Source organism: Acomys russatus, chromosome 2 (genome assembly GCF_903995435.1).
Source record: "Acomys russatus chromosome 2, mAcoRus1.1, whole genome shotgun sequence".
NCBI lineage: Eukaryota > Metazoa > Chordata > Mammalia > Rodentia > Muridae > Acomys > Acomys russatus.
Window position 1 is genome coordinate 71,090,246 of NC_067138.1, and position 19,944 is coordinate 71,110,189.

General features: G+C 51.3%; 1 protein-coding gene across 6 annotated transcripts; it reads right to left on the bottom strand.

Annotated features, from left to right (window-relative positions):
* Nucleotides 1-8,700: 8,700 nt before the first annotated feature.
* Nucleotides 8,701-18,842, bottom strand: Kif12 (kinesin family member 12). 6 transcript variants are annotated; one of them, XM_051163032.1, is made up of 19 exons: nt 18,679-18,842; nt 18,506-18,584; nt 17,990-18,117; nt 17,824-17,899; nt 17,345-17,479; nt 17,071-17,206; nt 16,460-16,551; nt 16,127-16,277; nt 15,459-15,577; nt 15,266-15,370; nt 14,704-14,806; nt 14,531-14,621; nt 14,272-14,358; nt 13,908-13,992; nt 13,735-13,833; nt 13,122-13,225; nt 12,923-13,041; nt 12,755-12,792; nt 12,494-12,679 (listed from the first exon to the last, which is right to left on the bottom strand). In XM_051163032.1, the coding sequence occupies exons 2-19, from the start codon at nt 18,572-18,574 to the stop codon at nt 12,635-12,637; spliced, it is 1,782 nt and encodes a 593-aa protein (XP_051018989.1). In that variant the 5' UTR covers nt 18,575-18,584; nt 18,679-18,842; the 3' UTR covers nt 12,494-12,634. The 6 variants fall into 6 exon arrangements, with proteins under 6 accessions (XP_051018996.1, XP_051018970.1, XP_051019006.1 ...); XM_051163039.1 differs by lacking the exons at nt 12,494-12,679; nt 12,755-12,792 and adding an exon at nt 8,701-8,883; XM_051163013.1 differs by lacking the exon at nt 12,755-12,792 and having other exon boundaries at nt 12,431-12,679; nt 13,122-13,222.
* Between the last annotated feature and the right edge of the window lie 1,102 nt (nt 18,843-19,944).

A 19,944-nucleotide genomic window follows, 5' to 3' on the forward strand; every position in this document is an offset into this window, starting at 1 on the left:
CTTTACCCACGGAACCATCTTGGCAGTACAGTTTCTCAGTCTTTTACGGTTGCCTACTGGTGGGCACAAGGAGGTGAACAGAGAGAGAGAACAGGGAAGCAGAAGCTGGCCACCTTGACTCCCTGTTCTGGGGGAGCTTGGATACAGCTTTCCTCCTTCCCTAGTCTGTAAAGGAGAGGGCAGAGCAGCTGCCATTTTCACTTGGAGGGCAAGAGAAATATGCACTTGTAGAATCATTCTAAGACTGTCCAGCCCATTCCAGGGTCTGACCCATTACCTGGGCTGCAGCCATTACACCAATATAACCTTTCATATGTGTGTGTGTGTGTGTGTGTGTGTGTGTGTGTGTGTGTGTGTGTGTGTGTGTGCGCGCACGCGCGCGTGCACATGCACACGTATACACGCTCATTGGTGTTTTGCCTGCCTGTATGTTTGTGTGAGGGTGTCAGAAGCCCTAGAACTGGAGTTACAGGCAGGTGTGAGCTGCCATGTGGTTGCTGGGCATTGAACCCAGGGCCTATAGAAGAGCAGCCAATGCTTTTAACCACTGAAGCATCTCTCTAGCTGCTTCCCCAACATGACTTTTCTGACCTTGATGGAGGGCTGGAAGGCCTATGGTATTTAGGGGACCCCCAGCTCTGACTTTAGATTCTTTGGGACAAGTCCCTATGCTCGTTCGACAACCTGCTTGGGTGAGAAGCTTGGAGGGTGGTATGCGGATGCTCCAGTACACAACAAGCCCATGGGGGTGAGGTGGGGGTGGGGGAGGACGGCGAGGGGTGCTGCTCTCTCCTCTTGCTCCAGATGTTTGTACTCCTGAGATTATTAACCAGAGCAAACAGGGGGAGCCCTCAGCCAAGGCCACTTGGACTTTGAACCACTTTTAAACATTAACAGGGGCTACAGAGATGAAAGCAAGCAGTGTCTAGGACTCCATCCTCACTTCCCCTTTGTCTCTTAAGAGAAGAGTGTGGAAGCTGAGGGGCTCCTACTGCCCCCCCCAAGGAGTCCCAAAGTTCATAGGTATCATGAGGATTCTGGGATGACTTGAAGGAGGGGAGGATGTTGCCCACCCAGGAGCCTAAAAAGGTACCCAGCATAGCAGGCATCAGAAGCCTCAGTCTCCAGATGAACTCGATGGGAAGTGGGACTTGTTCAAGGTCACTCAGCTTATGGCCCACGTGGAGCCCAAACAGGCCTGTTGCTATGCTCAAACCCTCACTTCATGGCTATTCAAGCATTCCCTCAAGCTTGTCACTAGGGACCTTGGCGTGGTTTAAGGAGAGGCAGGCAAATTAAGATAGGTCTAAGGCAGGGCATAGTGATGGGGAACCGGAGGGGGAGGGGGACTCAGACAAAGAATGGACACAGCCAGACATGAGTGCATGAATGAGGTCCCAGGAGGCAAGTCATCTCAGCATCGGGAACAGTCATAAAAGTCCCAGAAAAGGAAAATGGAGAGAGAAATGCATTTGAGACAAATAGACAGACAGACAGACAGACAAACAGACAGACAGACACCCCAGGGCAAGTAAGATGGCTCAGTACGTTTAGGAATAGCACGCCTATGACTTGAATTTGATCCTCAAAACCTACATGGTGGAAGGAGAGAACTGATGCCTGGGAGTTGTCCTCTGACCCCTATACTCATGTGCACACATGTGCATGCACATAAAATAAATACACATAAAACATTTTTAATTAAAAAAATTTAAATCCTTAGGCAGGAAGCTTGGAGGACAGAAAGACATGCCTGAGCCAGTGGGACAGGCAGCATTGACAGGCCTGGGCTTGCTCTTTGCCCTGGGTCACAGGGTTGGTTATGTTCAGAAGGTGGTAGAGGTAATATCTGGGGTAGAGGAGATCAACGGGGAGACAGGAAAAGAGTTGGGGGACAGTAAGTACTCAGGTGGCTTCCAGGAAGAGGGAAGGACCGGACACTAGGAGCTCTTACTGGACCAGCAGGGACCTCAGGGCCAAAGGGCAGAATGGAGGCCAGTGGGCGTGGCCAAGCCTGGTGTGGAAGGACATAGCAGGGTGAGGCCCTGGCCAAGCCCTGTCACAGGCTGTCTGTTCAGAGCCACCAGAGGGAAGCAGGGGTGAATGCTATGACAGTGACAAAAGGGGAGGTCCTCACTGTCCAGCTGAGTTCCACACTCTGCTTTTCACTCCCCACCCTGTGCCAAAGGGACAGCCAGGCTGGTGATCTATCTCAGTAAGTCAAGGGCCTGCCTAGCAGGTGTGAGGCCCCAGGTTTAAATGCCAGCAACTGCATAAGATGGGCGAGGTGGCACACACTTGTAATCCCAGTACTTAAGAGGTAGACAGAAAAGGATCACCCTCAATTACATATCAAATTCTAGACCATAGGGGGTACCTGTGATCTTGTCAAAAAAAGGAGTTGGGGAGTGCCATCTGGAGACTTGAGTATCAGTGTCCAGTGACTTGCAGGGGACGGCAGGGCAATCCTTTCTCACCTTGGCTTCAGCTGTTTCATTTAAATGTCCAAACAGGACAGGGCTTACTCAAGTGACACCACTGAACCAAGGCATGGTGGGTACTTGTGACAACATCCCTGATGTGTGGACTTGAGGAAGCCACTTTTTAAAAAAGTTTGTTTATTCTTTTTAAATATTTATTTATTTATTTATTATGTATACAGTGCTCTGCCTGCATGTACGCCTGCAGGCTAGACAAGGACATCAGATCACATTATAGATGGTTGTGAGGCACCATGTGGTTGCTGGGAATTGAACTCAAGACCTCTGGAAGAGCAGTCGGTGCCCTTAACCTCTGAGCCATCTCTCCAGCCCAAAGTTTGTTTATTCTTAATTTATCCGCCTTACATCCTGGTTGTAGCCTCCTCCCTCATCTCCTCCCCATCCCATCTTCCGTCTCTCTTTCCCCCTCCTCCCTTCCCCTTGTCCTTAGAAAGGGAGAGCCCTCCTCTCCTACCATCTGACCCCAGCCTATCAAGTCTCATCAGGACTGCCTGCATCCTCTTCCTCTGTGGGCTGGCATGGCCGCTCCGCCAAGGGGAAGAGATCAATGAGTGGGCATCAGGGTCAGTGTCAGAGGCGGCCCTACTCCCTCTATTATGGGGCTCACATGGAGGCCGCTGCATAGCAACTATGTCTGAGCAGAGGGTCTAGTTCCTCTCCATGTGTGGTCCTTGGTTAGTGCATCAGTCTCCGTAGGTCCCCTGGGCCCAGATTTGTTGGCTCTCTTGTTCTCAAAAACTCAAGTGACAACACATGCTGGCAAAGATGTAGAGAAAGAGGAGCACTCCTCCATTGCTGGTGGGAGTGCAAACTTGTACAACCACTTTGGAAATGAATCTGGCACTTCCTCAGAAAATTGGGAATAGCTCTACCTCAAGATCCAGCCATACCATTCCTGAGATTATACCCAAAAGATGTTCCACCATACAACAAGGCCGTTTGCTCAACTTTGTTCATAGTAGCTTTATTCACAATAGCCAGAATCTGGAAACAATCTCGACGTCCCTCAACCGAAGAATGGAAAATTGAAATTTTCAGTCAAATAGATGGAACTAGAAAAGATCATCCTGAGTGAGGTAACCCAGAAAGACATGCATGTTATACACTCACTTATAAGCAGATATCAGCCATATAATACAGGATAACCACATTACAATCCGCAGACCTAAAGAAGCTAAATAGCAAGGAGGACCCGAGGGAAGATGCTTAATGCTCATTTAGAAGGGCAGCTAGAGTAGACACTGGAACTTCTTGAAGAGGGAACAGGACAGGAGCCTACCGTAGAGGTCCTCTGAAATACTCCACCCGGCAGGGGATCGAAGCAATGCTTAGACTCACAGCTAAACTTTGGGGCAGAGCGCATGGTGACTTAGGGAAGAGCAGGGGTCACAGAAGGACCTGGAGGACAGGAGCCATGTTATTACAGGCACAGGGCATTGAACCAGCCTGGCTTTTGGCCTCCATACCTGTTTGCAATTGTGTTGAGACTGCATGAATGTCTTCTTCCACCAGGGGGAAGCAGAGAACTTGCAGACCGCAAAGACAAGGAAGGGTTAAGAGACCTGCAGAAAGGCCTGTGAAAAAAACCAAGATGGAATCTCAGAGTTGTTTTGACCCATCAGAATGGCTAAGATAAAGAACTGAAATGACAGCGCATGCTGGCGAGGGTGTGGAGAAAGGGGAACACTCCTTCATTGCTGGTGGGAGTGCAAACTTGTACAACCACTTTGAAAATCAATCTGGCCATTTCTCCGAAAATTGGGAATAGGGCTACTTCAAGACCCGGCTATTACACTCCTTAGAATATACCCAAAAGATGCTATGCCACACAACAAGGACATTTTCTCAACTATGTTCATAGCAGCCTTATTCGTAATAGCCAGAATCTGGAAACAACCAGCCCTCAGCCGAAGAATGGATAAAGAAACTGTGGTACATTTACACTATAGAATACTACTCAGCTATTAAAGACAAGGAAATCTTGAAATTTGCAGGCAAGTGGGTGGGACTAGAAATGATCATTCTGAGTGAGATAACACAGACCCAGAAAGATACACATAGTATATGCTCACTTGTAATTGGATACTAGGCCACCATCGATGTCCTCTGAGAGTCGCCACTCAGTGGGGGATTGGGACAGATGCTGGGACTTGCTATTGGGACCCCAGGTGAGAGAGGTATGGGAGAATGGGCAAATAGAAGGATCCAGTGGGTCCTGAAACCCAGAGTTGTGGATCTGGACCCAGCAGGGCATACACAAACTACTGTACCAAGGACAATGCATGCATTAAACCTAGACCCTATATTCAGAGCTAGCCAATGGACAGTGCATTCTCCACAGTTGTGTGGAGAGTGGGGACTGACTCTGACATGGACTCTGGTGCCCCCTATTTGGCCACTTCCCCTTGGTGGGGAAGCCTGGAGGCACTCAGAAGAAAGAGAAGCAGGCTACCCAGATGAGACCCGATAGGCTGTGATCGTATGATAGGGGAGGAGGTCCCCTTCTGTCACAGGCCTAGGGGAGGGGAATAGGGTGAAAGAGGGAGGGAGGGGGGAATGAGAGGATACAAGTGAGGGGATAGCAGTTGAGATGTAATCTGAATACATTATTTAAATTAAAAATAAAATAAATGTATTGCAAAAAGAAGAAAACCAAGGCTAGTGCTTACCTTCTTTCTTGCCTACTGTAACTTCCTTGCAAGCCTCCACCTTGACCTGCCAATCCCATGCCTGCTAGAGAGCTGAAGGGTTGAGAGAGGCCCTTAAAACAAAACTGAATTCCCGGGAGCAATCTGTTAGGGAGCAGGAATTTAGCGCACAGGCTGTCAGGTACCCAGAAGACCTAAGTGTCTTGCAGGTGGTCTCTCTTAAATCTCTGTTCAGGGCCTTACTATGCGGTGGCCCTGTTTTATAAATAGGGAAACTAAGGCTGAGGATGAGGTGTTGGAGGCCACTTGCAGGTAAGTTTGTAACCATTTCAAACCCAGATCTGACTCCCTGACTCCCCAAGGCTCTCTGCTGACCCTGGTAACCAGCAGGACTTCTTGGTCACATTGTCCAGGAACACCTGTGAGCCCTGCTACCTGTCAGTCTCACCTGATACAACTCTGCTTTCTGTTTGGATTGAAGTGCAGTGAGTTGGAGTTCAATGATACATATAAAGATGAATGACAAAAGTCCACCCCACTCTTACTTCTTGGAGAGAGCCAGGCTTAATGGATGGGTCCTGAGATTCTGCTGGTTGGCACTGTGTGGGGCTGGTGGTTTAGCCCAAAGAAACAGCTTAGAGAGTGGGACATTGTGGGGCTCAGGGCAGGTGGTGGTTAGTATAGAGTTTGCCATGCAAACATGAGGATTTGAGTTCTATCCTCTGAGCCCATATAGAGAGGTCAGTGTGTGTGTGGGGGGGGAGGTGCGCGCACATACGTGTGTGTGTGTGTGTGTGTGTGTGTGTGTGTGTGTGTGTGTGTACATGTTCATGCTTACTTACAATGCCAGTACTGAGAGGTGGACACAGGTAGATTCCAAGAGCTCATTGCTACCAGCCTAGCTGATTCAGCAAGTTCTGGGCCAGGTGAAAGACCCTGCCTCAGAAAAAGAGGCGGGTGGCACTTGAGAGTTCAACTTGAGGTTGACCTTTGGCTTCCCTGAGCACATAGGAGTATGCACACACATGCGTGCATGCATACATGTGCACGCTCACACACGTACTTGCAAATATATGAGCATGTACACACACATGCACCAGCACACATGTGAGCATGTACACACACACACACACACTCTCACCAGCACACATGTGAGCATGTATACACACACACACACACACATGCGCGCACACACACACACACACACACACACACACACACACAGAGTCACATAAAGTTGGGACACTGGAATTCAGAACGTCCTAGAGATCCAGCTGTCCTGGAGACAGGGCTTGTCACTTGGCACCTAGCACCAGGAAGGAAGGCCTCCCGAAGGAACCTGTGAAGTCTTCACAGATGCCCAGGAAGGACATACTCTCATTGTCTGGCAAGAGATGTTAGGGCCCTCTCCATCCCAGCTGACCATGTGAACATACCCTAACATGTGTGAAAGGACAATCCACGAGGCAAGAGGGGCTCCTTAGAAAATGCCACTGGCCTTTCCTTAAGAAAGATGAGTGAAAAATTCCCCAACTATTACCTTGGGAGGCAATGGAAACTTTTCCCTGGCTCTCCTCTCACTTTTGCCGACGTCCCCGGAGAATCGGTGTCCAGGGCATCCAGTGAAAGAAGAAGCCAGCAGAGATGACATCACCATCTGAAATAGCAAAAGGCCAGAACCTAACCCAGTTCTCTGAGGACAGGCACAGTCATGGCAGGTCGGTGCTAGTGCTGGGAGCAGCCATTGGTGCTGACCTAGTGTTAACAGCTAGTGTCTATGTAATCCTCCAGGGCCAGGCTTCAGGCTGTAAGCAACCACACTTAGTCCTATCGTCCCCATGAGCACTTGGCTCCCTTTAGAGTAAATTAGTTTTATGCCTACTTCACAGGAGAAATTGAGGATCAAAGTGGCTAATACTTCACCCAGGCTCCCACAGCTGGTAAACTGACCAAATGGAGACTGAGAAAAACAAAGCCTCCTGAGACTCCAGAACCTGGGGACCATTCAGATCTGTCTCTCCGCAAAGCCCTGCCATTGGACAGCAGTTAGGCCACTGGTCTCCACTTGTAGCTCTCTCAATCCTGCCTGGGGCTGCACAAGTCCTCTTCGCTGAGAAGTAAGTCGGAAGGGTTTTATTTTTAAAATAATATTTCAGTTCTTGATTTTGTGTGCATGCTTGTATACGCCTGTAGGTATACATGTGCCATGCACGCATGTGGATGTCAGGGGACAGCAGTCAGAAGTTGGTCCTCTCCCTTACCTATGGATCTCGGGAACTGAATTCAGAACATTAGGTTTGATGGAAAATGCCATGACCCACTGAGCCATCTCACCAATGACCCAGTCTGTCTGCAGGGTGGTGGTAACACTTCCTCCTTGGGGACAAACTTCTTACTGACATGGTTGACTCTCTCAGTTCATACTGACTGTCCCTTCTTCTGGGGTCCAGATAGACTGGTCTCAAGTGACTTTTGAGAATATTTTTCTCAGGAGCCATGCACATCACACATACATCTTTCATCTATCTCCTTCTTGAAAAGTGAAAACTGCAACCATATTGCTTTTTGGAGCCATTGAGGAATAAAAGTCTGCAAGCAGTACTTGGCACACACCGATGCACTAGTTGTGACTATTTCTACTGCACAGTAAGGGTCAGTTGGCTTCTTCTTTCCCTCTCACTTGGCTAGACGACCCATGAAAATAGGAATTGGCTCAGCTTCCGGCTAGTATTATTCATATCTGCTAAGTGGAGGGCCTGCAGGCCCAGTGAATGAGAATTCAGGGCCACAGCCCAACCGAACTGTCCCAGTTCATCCCAGGGCCAACGTCAGTGACAGCTAGGGCCCTGAAAGGCTCATGTAGTAGGTTTCCAGTCATGGCCCTCCTCTGTCTTGAGTTTCAGTGGCCACTGTTCCAACCAAATTCCCAGCAACACCACAACTGCTTGCCTACTCTGCCCACCGTATTTGTCTGGATAACTAAGGCAGATGTACCTCCAGACACCCAAGGAGAAGACAGAAATGGAACTGGACTTTACAAGGAGACAAGGTATCCCCTAAGGGGTTGAAACTGGTATAAGAGCTCTGCCATCGAATATGAATTTGGGCAAATGTGTCATTAGACCAAGAAATAGCTGGAGAGAAAAGAGCCTACTGGGGCTTTAGGCTTTAGGCTTTGGTGATCAAAGCAGCAAGTTACTCCCAACACTAGGGTCAAGTCTCCTGACTTCAACTCTTGGGTCTGCCTGGGGGTTCATCCCTGATAACAGATCCCTGTCATTTCTAGAGTGGTGTGATTTGAACCTAGAACTTCATATACACTAAGCAAGTGCTCATCTGCTGAGCTATATGCTTGACCTCTCATGGTCTTTTTTCCCTTTGTTTTTGTTGTTTTGTTTTGTTTGAGACAGGCTTTCTCTGTGTATCCCTGGCTGTTCTTCGTAGACTGAGCTGGCCTTGAACTCAGAGATCCACCTGCCTCTGCCTCCCAAGTGCTGGGATTAAAGGCATGTGCCACCACTGCCTGGCTGACAGTCTTGCATTTTATTGATTGCTGTTAAAATTTTAATTTGCGTGCCCATGTGTGTGTAGGGGGTGGGTGCACAAGTACACACCTCATTTGAGCAGTATCCTCTGAAGTGTCATCCTGTAGCTTGGGCCATCCATCCTACAGCTGTCTATGGCTTCTGCCACACACCCTACTCTGCACTGGCTAACGATGGGCCCTCAAGGATCTAGAAAATTCAACCAGAAATTGTTTTAGATCTCCAGGTCTCTCAGAGGTGCCAGCATTCTAGAAGTTCATAGATGGCCATCAGAACTCTAGTCATGTCCGCTTTCCACTGGATCTATTCCAACTTCAGTATATTTTAAGAGTCCATAGAGATCTAAGGAATTGGAATTCTGAGAAATTCCTAGTGCCTAGGACTTCCAAGAGTCACCCTCAATTCCAGTGTTTTGAGATACTGACAGCCTTCTTTTGACAGCTTTGTAAACACTTGGGGCCAGAGTCCTATCCCCAAATTCCAGCGATGTGTTAGGCTTTGGTGGTTTTTAGGATTCCAGAAGAGCTCCTTGGGTCTGCAGTTTTCAGTAAGGGCCACAAGAATGTGAAGTCTCACTTGGGACTATAATTCTGTGGGATCCCCCAGAGCTTGAGATCCTAGAGAAGCAGCCATCCTGGAGGGGGGAGCAGAGGGAACAGTGACCATAGCTCTGGGTAATCAGTGGCAGCGGAGGTCAGCAGAGTGCCATGTGTCTCAGGAAAAGGAAGGAGGCTTTTGTTAAGGTCAGGAGCTGGAACTAGGAACCTGGCTGGCTGAAGAGCATCCTCCAAATGCTAATGAGGCAGCTATCCCCCCCTGGGTGGTCCCCATCCATCCTCTCCCTCTCAAGGTGGCTGGGGAAAGGCTCTCATGCTCAGTGCCAGGGCCTTCCCTGCCTGAGGCCAAGGACCTCCCAATGAGCAGGGCTATGCACCAGTAAGTGAGATAAGGGTTCAGGGGGCCAAGAAGGAGCAGGAACCTGCACACTGATATGGTGCTGTGAAAAATGCCAGGAGAGGGGTCCTTATGCTGTCAACTGGGATCCCTTCTCCCTTCAGGTCTCGCATAAGCATCACCCCCATGAGGCCTTTCTAGAACTCTGAGAACAGGCAACCTGCCCAGGCAGATCTCCTTGGCACTGCCTGTATTCTGTGAGAGCAGCACACTCCACAGGCAGGTTCCCACATGTATCTGTTGAGTGGTTTGTGTGAATGTGTATATGTGCACATATATGCACACAGGAGGCCAGAGGTCAACTTCAGGAGTAATTTCTTTTTCTTTTTTTTTAATTTTTTATTTTTATTTTTTTATTAATTTATTCTTGTTACATCTCAATGTTTATCCCATCCCTTGTATCCTCCCATTCCTCCCCCCCCCCCCCCATTTTCCCATTATTCCCCTCCCCTATGACTGTTCCTGAGGGGGATTACCTCCCCCTATATATTCTCATAGGGTATCAAGTCTCTTCTTGGCTACCTGCTGTCCTTCCTCTGAGTGCCACTAGGTCTCCCCCTCCAGGGGACATGGTCAAATGTGAGGCACCAGAGTACGTGAGAAAGTCATAGCACACTCTCCACTCAACTGTGGAGAATATTCTGACCATTGGCTAGATCTGGGAAGGAGTTTAAAGTTTACCTCCTGTATTGTCCTTGGCTGGTGCCTTAGTTTGAGCGGGACCCCTGGGCCCAAATCTGCCTATCATATTGTTCTACTTGTAGATTTCTAGGACCCTCGGTATCCTTTTATTTTGCTATTCTCCCATGCGTCTCTCATTTAGAGTCCCAATAGGATGCCTTCCCCTCTGTCCCAGTTTCCTGGTAAGTGAAGGCTTTCGTGGGACATGCCCCTTGGGCTAGTATGCAGATATAAGTGAGTATATACCATTTGATTCTTTCTGCTTCTGGGTTAACTCACTCATTATGATCATTTCTAGCTCAATCCATTTATCCACAAATTTCGGGAATTCGGGAGTAATTTCTTAGGCACCATCTATCTTTTGTTTATGAGACAGAGCTTCTCCCTGGCCTGCAACTCACTGATTGGGTTAGGATGGCTGACGAGAGAGAGAGAGAGAAAGAGAGAGAGAGAGAGAGAGAGAGAGAGAGAGAGAGAGAGAGAGAGAGAGAGAGAGAGAGAGAGAGAGAGACAGCGCTGGGGATTCTCCTGTCTCCACCGCCTCGGCGCTGGGATTCTGAGCATGTGCCACTACATCTCTATTTTTAGAAATTATTACAGTGTGTGTGTGTGTGTGTGTGTGTGTGTGTGTGTGTGTGTGTTTGTGTGTGTGCTGTATCACTCAATTGAAGGTCAGAGGACACTTGAAGACAGTTCTCTTTCCACTGGGGATTGGACTCCTGTCAGCAGGCTTGGCAGTCAGTGCCTTTACCTTCTGAACTCTTTCACCAGCCTCCCACCTTGATTTGTATGTGTGTGCTATGGATTGAAGTTGGGTCCTTATGTTTGCAAAGCAAGCACTTTGCCAACTGAGCCATCTCTGCTGTAGGGGCTATTAGTTCTGTCAAACTGTCATGTGACTGTAAGTTCCTTTTGACAAAACTCTTGGCAGAAGAAGCACTGCCCTCTTGTAACATTCTTTACAGATGTCTGGGAATTTCATCTCCGTAAAGGTCATGTAAAGGGACATCATCACTCTTGTGTCCATTTTAGCTGCCCAGGAACACTTGCGGGTAAGAAACAAGTGATCGGAACCTGTGTGGCCAAGCCTGCTCTGCCTGCCTGTATCTGGACATCACCCTGTCTCTCTGGTCTCTGCTTGGACCCTAACCTTCTGGGGACACCCTGGCATCCGCTGAACACCCCATCAAGTCTCAAGTCATGCCTCTTAACATCTGTTCCCTTGGCATTGCAGCCTGAGCTGAAGTAGTTAGCCCTAGCTTCCAGAACCTTCCCTACACAGACTCAGGAGTCCTGGAGAAACACAGAAAAGCCTAAGACACCCAGCACACTCAGAGGGACTGTGAGACACCCTGGTTTTATCTTTCTGGGCTTAGTTCCTGAAAGGAACATGCTTTGGAGACATTTGGGCTTTCTTTTCTAGAATGCTGGGGGAGAGAGCACAGAGCATTTCTTTGTTTAGTCTTGCTCCAGGGAGTATGGCGGGGAAACCAGTCCCGGTGTCCATAGCTGGGTCACCCCATTCAGACACATGAGGTCTCCAGGCCAGTCCAGCAGCCCTCCCACAGACCTGGGCTCCCAGATGCTCCGTGGAGCTCCCTAACTAACTTGGCCTGCTCCTCATTAAGGTTCCCATGAGCCTGTGGCCGAGGCTTGTCTGCTCCGAGCCCTGGGCAGTCTCAGGGTTGAAGTCTCAGAGGGGGCCCAACCGGATGCCAGGCTTAAGTACTGCAAGCCAAGGTGTCTCCTCCTCTCTCTGCCAGTCTCTACCAGTTTCTACCACCCATAGGGCCAGCATGACCATGACACAAGCCTAGGCTGAGATCTCAACAGCCTTCCATGGCTCCTTTATGCCTTTGTCACAGCCCAAACTCTGGATGCGGCTCCAGCACCCTGAGGTCTTTGGGCTTTTGCCTCTTAGTCCTACTACCTTCCCTAGGCCCCCACTCCTCATGGATCCCCCCTCATGGACCATGCCACCACCTACATGGCAACCCAGAGCACATGCACACTAGATTAGAGCTGATGCCTCACTTTATTTAGATTTTCCTACCCAAGACCAGCATCTCCTGGACCCACTCTCAGGTTCAAGGTCTGGGACAGGAGTCCCTGTAACCCCTCAGGATTCCCTAACTCTGCCCAGCAACATTTCTTTTTCATTCACAGATGCAGAGATGGAGGCCTAGTGGGCAGAGCCATTCTGGCAGTCTTTAATGAGGAGCGAGGGCTTGGCCAGGGCTCTTTGTGTCCTCACTGGGGTGTGGTTGCCTCTGGCCAAGGTTCAGGGAGCTGCCCATCTGGTTTGTCAGAGCCTCCAGCCTCTGGGCCAGGTTCGGGATCTCAGATCCTCCTAAGGAGCAATGAGACTCAAAGCCACATCCCAGGCCTACTAAGGCCCAGAATCTTCCATGGAAGCCTCGAGTACCCTCTCCCCAAGTTCCCAGGCTCCAGCAGAGGTCAGGACTAAAGAGGAGGATTCTGCCATGAGACTGGAAGACTGGGAATGAAAAAAATCCTTAGAAATCCCACCCCACCCTTCCCTGTTTCAAGATGGAAACCCAAGGCCTACAAAACACGAATCCTCAAACTTCACCTCTTAGCATGGGTGACATGTTCGAGGACCCCGAGGGCAAGGGCGGTGCAGAGGGTACTGTCTCCTCTCCTGTCAGCATCTCTGCCAGGACTTGAGTCTGGGTCCAGTCACTATGGCTCCTGGGTGGACATGGAGAAAGAATGAGCCTAGTAACTCTAAGCCTCCCCACTCCCACTCCAGGACCCCAGGCTTGGCCCACCTCTCTCGTGGGGGCTTGGCAGAGCCTGGGATTGGTGAAGGTGCCCAAGGTGGAGGCCGTGCAGACAGAGATACGTGACCTGGTGCCTCGGGCTCTAGCCCCTGCTGAAAAGACCAAAGGCCATACTGGGTGACATCTCAGACTTTCACATCTGGGTACCCCTTCCTCAGTGCTGACCCTAGCCACACCCATTGCACAGGATGCCACGGACAGCACGCCACTATACAGATGTGGATCTCCCATTTCCCTCAGTGGGTGACAGGTGGTTCTTGTAATGTCTTCTCCAGGGATCGGGAGCTCTTTGAAGGAAGAGAGTAAAACAGAGGCGGGCCCAAAGCTTAGGCTGGTTTAAGGAAGTTTCTAGAAGGAATGGGTGAATGGGTGAAGAATTAAATGCAGAAATGTGTAAATGAGATGGTAAATGAATGAGAGAGAGTAAACTCCTAAAAGAAGGTAGAGCTGGAGGCCAGACAAGCAGACATTCCACACCCTGGACACAGAGAGGAACCCAGTGCCCATCCTTCACTCCTGTGCCCCTGTCCAGAAGCCGTGAAACAACTGGAACCACTGAGCTCCAGATTAATGTCACTAGGCTCACCTTGACTTTTCTTACCTGTGGCACATGGCACTCTCTCCGTGGGCAAGCCCAGTGGACCAGGGATACTCGGCACAAAGGACAGAGGTGATAGCAGGAGCAGAGGGGTGGCAGTGCCTGCAAGAGGCCGTATCAGTGACTATGGCATTCTAGCTTGTCCCCCACAACCCAGGGTGGGCATTGAGACTCACATGGCAGGAGGCAGACGGAACCGTTGAGCAGGGACACATGGGGGCAGAGGCCTGCTGGGGAAGGGAGCATGCAGAAAGGAGGTGCCTGGAAGAAGAGTGAGGTCTAAACCTTCAGCCCCCAACCCTGACATCTCTCTACAAACTCATCCCTTCTATGAACAACCCTGTAAGGCAGCCAAGCCAAGAACCAGAAGAGGGTCCCAACAGTTAGTGGTCAAATGACTACCCCAGGGTGACACATTCAGCCAGGAGGTGGCAGAGTCAGAAGTCAAAGGTACTGATCAGCTGCAGAGGCCTGACTCTTACTCTCAAAGCCCTCTTTGCCAGCTTTCACATGCCAGGCCTTCCATGTGGCTACACTCACCTCTCCAGTCTATGGACCTGCTGGGCCAGGACATGCTGCTCAGCCTGGGCCAGGTCCCTGCTACTCCGTAGCTGTCTCACTTCCTTCCTAGTGGGGAGTAGGCTCTGGGTGATGGGAGGCAGAGCCAGCACCATGAGGAAGGTGGGAACCAAGGGGCACAGAGAACCAAAAATGGGTAGGTGGCATCTTGGCCAAAGTAGATGAGCAGGAAGGGGGGAGGGGTGGACAGAGTCCCAGTGCTAGCCCCACCTTGCTCTACCTGAGCCTCTCATTCTCCAGCATAAACTCCTGCAGCATCCCATAGAGGTTCCGCTGGGCCCAGGCCTCCCGGGCCCCATGGGCACCTTGTGCTGCAGGAAAGGAGGACATTGCTAGGCTCAAAGTGACCCAGATTCTATCCATGCCTCCTCCCGGCCCCCAGGAAGCTCATACCCTTGGTGTGCACTTGATCCAGCTGAAGCTGTAGGTGACGATTCTCCTCTTGAAGCTGCAGAAGCTCAGCCTCTACCTGCTGGGGTGGCTTTGCTCCAGGGGACTACGGAGGAAGGAAACCAGGGTCATGTGGATTATATAGGCTGTGCACAGCACAAGGGATTCCCAGTGTGAGGTTCTGTGGAGCTTTGCATGCTGGTCCAGGTTGCACCTCGTCCACACTGCATCATCCTGAAGGGACTCAGTCAGAACTAGACGTGATTCCAAGGCCAAACTCAGTTCTGCCCGAGTCTTGGCTTAGATTGGGATCCTCAAATTGACCACATATCAAACCCCACATTAGGCCTAACCAGCTGAGGTCCTGGGTAGATCTTGATTACAGACCACTCAGTCTCCAGCCTTAGGCCTGCCCAGACTCTCTCACTGTGACATAGACCCTTGGCTATGACCCTGACATCAACCATGACATCATTCCCAGCATTCCAACCCAAATCTCAACTCTGATCCAGTCCTAGAATTTCACCCAGGAAGATAACTGGGGTTCTGGCTGTTACCTGCTCACCTTGGGACCCTGCGGCCGGGTGGTGACCCTCTGAGCTCGACTTGCATATCGCAGAGTGCTGAGAGTCTCAGGAAGGCACTGAGCTGAAGGGGACACGCAGGCAACCTAGAAAGGCCAGCCACTGAGTGCTTATCTGGAAAAGACCCTTCCCTAGAGCCCAACCCCTCTACCAGCTCCCCAATCTATCAGATACCATGAGCGTGACCCCATGACCCCCAAGTGAGTCTGCCAACAACTTGGTGAGCTTGCTGTCCCGGAAGGGAATATGGCTGTGCTTCCTCTGTGGGTCCAACAGCAGGGAGATGCAGTGGCCTGGTGAGAAGAGCAAGGCCCAAAGAGATTGCGCTGTGTGATCAAAGTGGCCTGGCTGGGCTGTCGCAGTGCAGGAGGCTCAGACAGGTGGATGACACACTAGTCCCATCTCACCGATTTTGCATTGGTGTCCCGCAGCCGACTGGGCTCTCTGAAGGCATAGATGTACTGTTTACCCACTTCCCAATGCTCAGCAGAAATTCATGAGATCTCCGACAGATAACTGACTGAAATGCAGCAGCTGCCACACCATAGGCAAGTATTGAAGCCTAGGGAACTAGGGCCAGACACGCAGCTGGGTACACAGACCTATTCCTTTCCCGGTACTGTGCCTATCTTCCAAGCATACAGGGGACATGTGTAGTGTGGTGGAAATTAGAATGTATAGACTGACATCCCTCTAGCAGAAGAGGAAAGTCAGTGTCAGACCTGATGCCAGAACTTCAGCCCTCATCTGTAGCCACAAGTCCTGTGGTCTCCCTAGTACAGCAATAGATCCAGAGCAGAGAAGGGATCCAGAAGCCAGATCAGTAAGCCCCCGGGTCTTACCCAGTGACAGTAGGCTGCGGTTAATACTATTGGCCTCAAGCATCAGCTGCCCCCGGGATCCCGTGGCTGCCACCTTTTCACTGCCTGCCAGGTCCACGAAGCACAGCTTTCCTCCAACAGGGGGCTCCCCGGGGTCTACAGAGGGTACCTGCTGAGGTGAGTGAACCAGGGCTTGATGAGAACTTGGAGAGGACCGTCCCCCATCAAAGTCACAATGTCTCAAGGTCAAAAGCCTCCCCCATACACCCAGAAGTTCCAAGTTGGTTTCTACGTGCAAAGACAGAGCCTTGATGGGTATCCCTGAGCCAGCCCTCTCCCAGGCTGAACACTCACAGTTGGGCGGCTGACATAGAGTGTGAGCAAGGCGTGGCTTCTGCTGGATGCCTGGTTCAAGGTATGTGAGGAGCTCCGGCGACGGCTGAGACCTGAGGAAGGAGAGACATGAGGAGCTGTAGCCGCTAAGAGGAAAGGACCATTCCCCAGGAAGAAGACTGTCAGAGAGGTATGGGGACAGAAGCACAATGGACCAGCTTAAGGAGTGAGGGGCACCAGCTTTGGGCTGAAAAGAGAGATCAGCAGAGAAGTGTAATGCTGGGGCCAGAGCCAGTATCCCCAGTGCCTGCAAGAGGAGGGTTCTAAGCAAATGCTCAAATGAGGCACCTAAGGCTGGAATGGTAGGAGCTTATAGATAAGTTAGGCTAAGAGGTTTGACCATTGCTCTTCGGGCCTGCAAGGGTGGAAGGTCAGAAAGCAAGAGGAGTGAGCGAGAGGACGTGGGCAGGAAATCTGGAAGGCAAGGCAACCTGAGTGTGGGCAACTGAGTGAGTTGCTGCTTTGCTGTCCCTTTCTGAAGCCCCCATTCCAGAAGCCTCGGTCCGGTCCCCAGGGAGCCTCAGAGAGAGCAGTGGAATCCTGGCTCCCAAAGCTTCCATGAGGCAGCCTACCCATCTGCAGGAGCTCCATCAGGGTCCGTAGAGTGCCAAACTCCACCACCCGAAGCTGCTCCACATAGAAGCCTCGTGCCTTGCTCCACCTAACAGGCAGAGGCCTCGGAGAGCCCAGGCTCAGCAAGTCCAGAACCTGGGAGCGGAGGGAAGAGAAGAAGGCTCCATTCATTCATATCCCTTTGACAATGGTTACCCCTCTCCTTCTGCTTCTTAGCATCCTTGGTCCTTGGAACAACTTACCTTCTTGCCAGATGGACTGCCATTCGCTTACCTGCTCATTGTAGATCTCCAGGTAGGAGGCTTGGAGGGTGACAGGTGTACCCAGGTGCTGCACGCGGTCTAAGAGCCAGGTGAAGGTCCTCTGCATGATGCCAGCCAGGCTGGGGGGCACAGGCACCCCTTCCCCCTGGGGACAAAGACAGTTGTGGCTGCAGCTCAGCGACAGCAGGATAGTAAGGGCCACTCTCTCTGCAGAATGCTAACTGTGCTAAGAAGCGGTGCCATGCTCCCTGACACTATCTCATTGAAATATCTCCGTAGTTCATCAGTATCACCCCACAGACCAACTGAAAGCAAGTCGTTGCCCAAATTAGAATACAAACGCGCTACAAACTCTTCAAGTCCCCGCCTTCCTTTTCTCAGATACTAGGTCCTGAACCAACAGGGTGGAACAGCGTTGGTCTCACCCTTTCCACTCCGGAGTACCACCCACAACCGGAACCTGGGCCAGAGCTCAACCCTGCTGCCCACCTGAGGAGGAGGTCCTGTCAGAGTGTAAGTCTTCCCGGAGCCAGTCTGGCCAAAAGTGAAGACCGTGCAGGAGAAGCTGTGGACAGCAAGGGTGTGGCTGGGCCCTGGAGGCGGGGATCCAGGTAGTACTGAGACCCACACCGCATGCAATCCATGCCTCACTCACCCACGCAGCGCTAGCTCTCCCAGGCGCTTCATGCCGCATGCCCTGAACACATCCTCCTGTGTGCATGCCCCGTCCAGTACAGCGCCAAAGCGGAACGCCACGTCGGGTCCTCCACCCGGGGGGCTCACCTGGGGAGGGGGATGGCGTAGGGGCGGTGCACTGTGAAGGATCCAGCACCCCGCGGGGAAGGGCCCTTTTCAGGAGGGCGGGACACGCTGAAGGAAAGGTCAATGGAGTGGACTGGCATCTTGGAGGGGAGGAACCCTCTGGGATGAGGGAAGCATTGTGTAGGGATGGGGCATTGGGAGAGGTGGGCACTCTGGAATATGCAGAGTATCTAGGAGGAGTGGGGCATTCTGGGGAAGGAGAAGCCATCTTGGGAAGGCAGACACTATCTAAAGGAGAGCGGCACTCTGTGGGGAAGGGGCAATCTGCGGAGAGAGGGGTCCTAAGGCAAAGTTGTTCCAGGGGTCCCCATCCACAGGTCCCTTTGCAGAGGTTGGGAAGGCTTCTCACTTGCAGAGTCCGGGTTCCTGAGCAGTGCAGTGCACTCTGCTCCCCTCTACGCAGCTCTGCAGTGCTCATGGGACGCACCCTGGCATCCAAGAGAGAACAGAAGGCCCATCCAGATAGTGCTTTTGGTCCCTTTCGGCCCAGGTGCCTCCTAGCCGTTCCTGTCCCATACTTACCTGAGAATCACTTGAATAGGAGTTTCTGGTCCTTCTGGTCCCTGCTCCAGGCTCCACGCTGGGTCTCTGTGGCCACAAGAGAGTTACCCGAGTCCCTGCCCTCAGTCGCTGTTCTCCGGGTGCACTTCAAGGGATCCATGACTGACATAAATTGTGCTTACCCGTCGGGAGAGCCACGCTCCTCCATGTCTTGTACTATACAGGGTTCCTTTCTCTCTCTGGTATGCCTCCCTCTCACCACAGCCGGACAGTCCAGACACACCCCTCCCCAACCCCCCACAGCCAGTCATCCAGAAAGACTCCAGCCTGCCCAGAGCTAGCAAGTTAAAGATTTACCCATGCCACCTGTGAGGTGGGGAAAGTCCCATGCCAGGGCATTCTAGGTGGAGGGTGGGGGAGGGGATTCTGGTGTCTAAGGTTCCCTAGCTTTTGGCCAGTCTCCTCTGGAGGCATCTAAAGGACCACCTAGACTATCTTTTTTTTGTCACAGTGATACAATTCAGGGAAAGGCTCAGCCAAGGCCACAGAGCCAGAGAAAGAGCTGGGGTCTTCTAGTATACACCCTCCCTCTCTCAATATCCCAGCCTTTCCTCAGCAAAGAGCTCAGGGTGTAGAGGACCACGGAAAACCTGGCTGGCTGGCTGGCTGGCTGGCTGGCCTCTGGGCTGAGCTGACATCAGCCTCCCAGCATCTGGTTAAACTTGATGCACCTGCCTCTGCCTAGCCAAGGGGAATCCAAAGGCATTGTGGTGTTTAATCCCATTGGTCTGGCTTACCGAAGCAGCAACAGCAGCAGAGATGTCTGTGAGTGGACTCAGGCTGGACCACTCCTCTTCTTTGCTAGTCTCCAGAATGACCCCAGGCCTGATCAGTGGTATGTAGACCTGCCCATTGCTGCTGAGAAGACAGGCTGGAACAACCAAGGGTATGGAGTCTTTAGGGGTAGCACAGAGGCTTGTTAGTGCAAGAAATGAGAGGGCAGGTGAGGAACTCCAAGTGAAACACACAATTCAGTAAGGCAGGGATGAGGTGCATCGATGGGGCAGGTGAAGAGGTATACTGTCTGGACTCCTCAGAGAACTAGAAAGCCACTGAGGGTCACAACCAAGGAACTGACAGCCAGGTTGCCATTGCTGCTGAGTCAGCAAGAGGAACATAAGAGAACATAGAAGGCATCATGGGCAGTGTCTGTCATGGGTGCTTTTAAGTCTTGGATTTCTACTCTGGGTTGACTGTGGAGGTGATGAGTCAGACCTTGAAGAGAGT